The sequence below is a fragment of the Hordeum vulgare genome, chromosome 2H (genome assembly GCF_904849725.1).
Source record: "Hordeum vulgare subsp. vulgare chromosome 2H, MorexV3_pseudomolecules_assembly, whole genome shotgun sequence".
NCBI classification, from domain to species: domain Eukaryota; kingdom Viridiplantae; phylum Streptophyta; class Magnoliopsida; order Poales; family Poaceae; genus Hordeum; species Hordeum vulgare.
The window spans coordinates 41,997,057-42,000,212 of record NC_058519.1 but is presented as its reverse complement, the minus strand read 5'-3'; the positions used below and the strand labels follow the sequence as shown (position 1 = coordinate 42,000,212).

The window sequence follows — 3,156 nt, the reverse complement described above, 5'->3', positions numbered from 1 at the left end:
AACCAAAAACCTGAGTATGCAAACATGATTGTTAGCAATTGGGATGAACACTGATGAAGAACATTTCCCATCCACTATTTTAGATCACCAGGCAATGTGCATTTTAGAAGAAAGTGACCGCGAGAAATCACAATCCCTCCATGCCTTTGACATCAATGCAACCCAAAGAGAAGTGATAAAAGTTTCCCCAAAAGTAGTAAGGACAACCTACCATATCTTTAATAATCTTTCTCCTCTTAAACTCTTTCCAGGGTCAATACTCTGAAAACAAATACGTCAAAGATGGATTTTTACCTTTCCTGAAACTTTAGCACTTCAAAGTTTCAGCCAACCATCGTGTACTTCTGCCAAAGAAGATGATACACCTTTTGATCCGAGTTAATAATGAAATCTTCTTGCCTTTTCAGCTTGAGCACGGAAGGCCTTGTATGGTTGTCGCAGCTTGGTAGTGACGCAAGTCGTCGCCTACCTCAGGTGCCGACGCAGAAAGCTTTGGCGCCCATCGGTAGTAACAAGAACTTCCACATATAATTCCTAGTGAAACTCCTTGTACCTAATCACTTAAAAGGTGAGAAAGTAAGAAAAGTAGAAGCGAAAGAAAAGTACAGAAAAATTAAACGTGCAAATTGGTTACCTGGAGGGTGTGATGTATCTAGAAGTTTGTTGCTTATGGAACTTTCTATTTTATTTATGTTACAATAGTAAATTATTTTGAACTTTTAAAGTGGACTCACTTTAAATACCTGAACTACTAAAATTTAAATAGTGAACTCCTCTAATTTTTGTCAGGATGATTCTTGGTTGACCATCTCCTGTAGGTGGGCTTAGTAGGCTTTCTTCTTTCCAACAAGAAAAGTTCATTAGGTTAAGACCGTAGGCTTGCGGTCAGCTTTCAGAGATTTCGAGACAATAGATGCCACCTCATGATCATAGACGTTGTCTAACAGACCATCCGACGTTGTCACAATGGTAGCACCTTCTTGTAAATCGATAGCATAATTATGTGAATAAGGAGAGAAATTCATATATTAAAATCTTAGAAACCTAAAAAGAAACAAAATAGTAACATGATTAATATATAAACTTAACAAGCGCTGTGTCACCTGTACAAGTCTTGAAGGATCAACACTGTTTTCTATTTGCAACGGGAAATTGAAACCGTATGTCATCGCCTTTGTTTGTGCGTATACTTGTCCATTTCTTATCACCAGTAATCCCAAATCGCCAATATTAGATACATGAAGGACCTGCCATATCAATCACTTGATGAGAAAAAATACATGTACAATTAACCACCAATAAATGTGACAGGAAATGGTAGGCATTCCAAATCTTGATGACAGAATTCACAAAAAAGAAAGATTGACAGAAGAACATACCTGGCCATCAAAGTGAGCAACTAAGCCAGTTGAAGAACCAGGGGACCGTGCTTCAACTACCGCCATAGCCAGGACTTCCTCGGTCCTCATCCCTGGTGGCCCTTGATTCTCCATAGCAATTTTTTTGGAACTATCCATTAGCTCTCTCGCATACAACCCCGCATTGATTCCTGAGGATAAAAGTCACATCCACAGTTCTGAGCGAACATATTCCCGAGAACAACAGTGTATGATGAGAACTTAGATCGATCAAAATTAATGAAGACAAAGATGGCAAATAAATTAGATATGGACATCTGAAACACACTGATGTTAACTGCTAGCTAACAGACACTTTCAAAGAGTGAACACAATAACAGAAACAAGGTGTATTTGTACAGCCAGGAGTTCAGTGCACTCACAAGATAACACGACAGTACTCGAGCAGAGAAAGTATGGTTTACCTTCAAATGACCACTGACCAACTCCATCTGCTACACCAAACCAGCCGCCGCAAGCTATGAAATAAGCATCTTCACCACCTGTCTACACCTGTTTTTTTAACAGATGTCAACGTTAGAGAAATTAAAGAGCAACATGAATTGATTGCATGCATTTTATTTTTAGCACATAATATAACAGAATAAAAGCACATGGAGAGTAAATATTCCTCCGTGTATACTGTATAGTATCTGCATGAAGGAACCAGTAGATACAATTACCACTGTATATATGTCTGACAGGAACCTAGAGTTGTTGTTTGTTGTAGGCCTTCTAGGAACAATAGATGCCATATACTCCCTCCGTGAATACACCATTCTTCTTACTTGTAACTGCTTTTTATAAGTTGCATAAGAGAATTGTACTACGCTTTTCTATTTAGAAAAATGAAAGAATCAACTCTTGTAGGCATAACAGCAAACAAGTGAAAGATACTGTAGACATCAAATTTGTATATTAGCAAATCTCACGGGAAATATTTTTCTAATTCATGAATCAATCCCATCACATTAGCAAGGATCACAAATACACGTTATTCTGTAGCTCACAATCAATTAGAGAGAGAAAGAGAGAAAGTTGATTTTGATGGTCGTTGTGCATCAAAAGAGAAAGTTTTTGTGGCTTCTCTCAGTCAAATAACAATGGAATCTTAATCCTAATCAGAGAAAGGAGAGGAACTTACGGTTGCTGCTATGCATCAAATGTGTCGATGCAGCACATGGGCTTGTCCCATCGGTTGTCGTCCAACAGCGGCAATAGCACCACTCGGGCTCAATTCAACCCGACAAGATTACGCCGCTCCATGTCAAACCTCCCTTCTTTCCTTCTTCCTCCCGGATCTCTCTCATCTCTCTCTATGGCCGCACCTCATCGCTTCTCCCCCTCCCCCTCCACGCGCAAGAGGCGGGTATCGCCAAGACCTCTCCTCCACTCCTCACGCCCTCTCTTTCTCCCTCCCTCTCCTCCTTCCTTTCTATCTCTCCCCTCGCCTGTGTTTTTCTCATAGGTACAGCGCCATCTTTCCCATGGAGAGACCCCGCTGGAGCTAGCCATCTTGCTTGGAACCCTCGGTCGTATCCGACGCTGCCCATCTCCGCGTCTTCCTCCTCCTCCCGGTCGTTGCCCGTGGCGGCAAGGATCATGTTGAGCAGCCCGTCACGGTCTGCGGCGCGATCTCGATCCGGCTGGCGCGGGCCCGGAGCATGGCGGCCTAGACCTATGCCGGTGAATCGTGCACGTACGACTCGGACGACGTGCGCTTGAGCCGGCCGGCGCGGACCTGGAGCGCGGCGGCCTA

At 42.4% G+C, this 3,156-nt stretch overlaps 1 protein-coding gene across 1 annotated transcript; it reads right to left on the bottom strand.

The window, feature by feature from the left end:
• Positions 1-860: 860 nt before the first annotated feature.
• LOC123425289 (probable protein phosphatase 2C BIPP2C1) lies at positions 861-1,911 on the bottom strand. Its single transcript, XM_045108972.1, has 4 exons — positions 1,823-1,911; positions 1,380-1,549; positions 1,104-1,247; positions 861-1,001 (listed from the first exon to the last, which is right to left on the bottom strand). The coding sequence occupies exons 2-4, from the start codon at positions 1,515-1,517 to the stop codon at positions 861-863; spliced, it is 423 nt and encodes a 140-aa protein (XP_044964907.1). The 5' UTR covers positions 1,518-1,549; positions 1,823-1,911.
• Between the last annotated feature and the right edge of the window lie 1,245 nt (positions 1,912-3,156).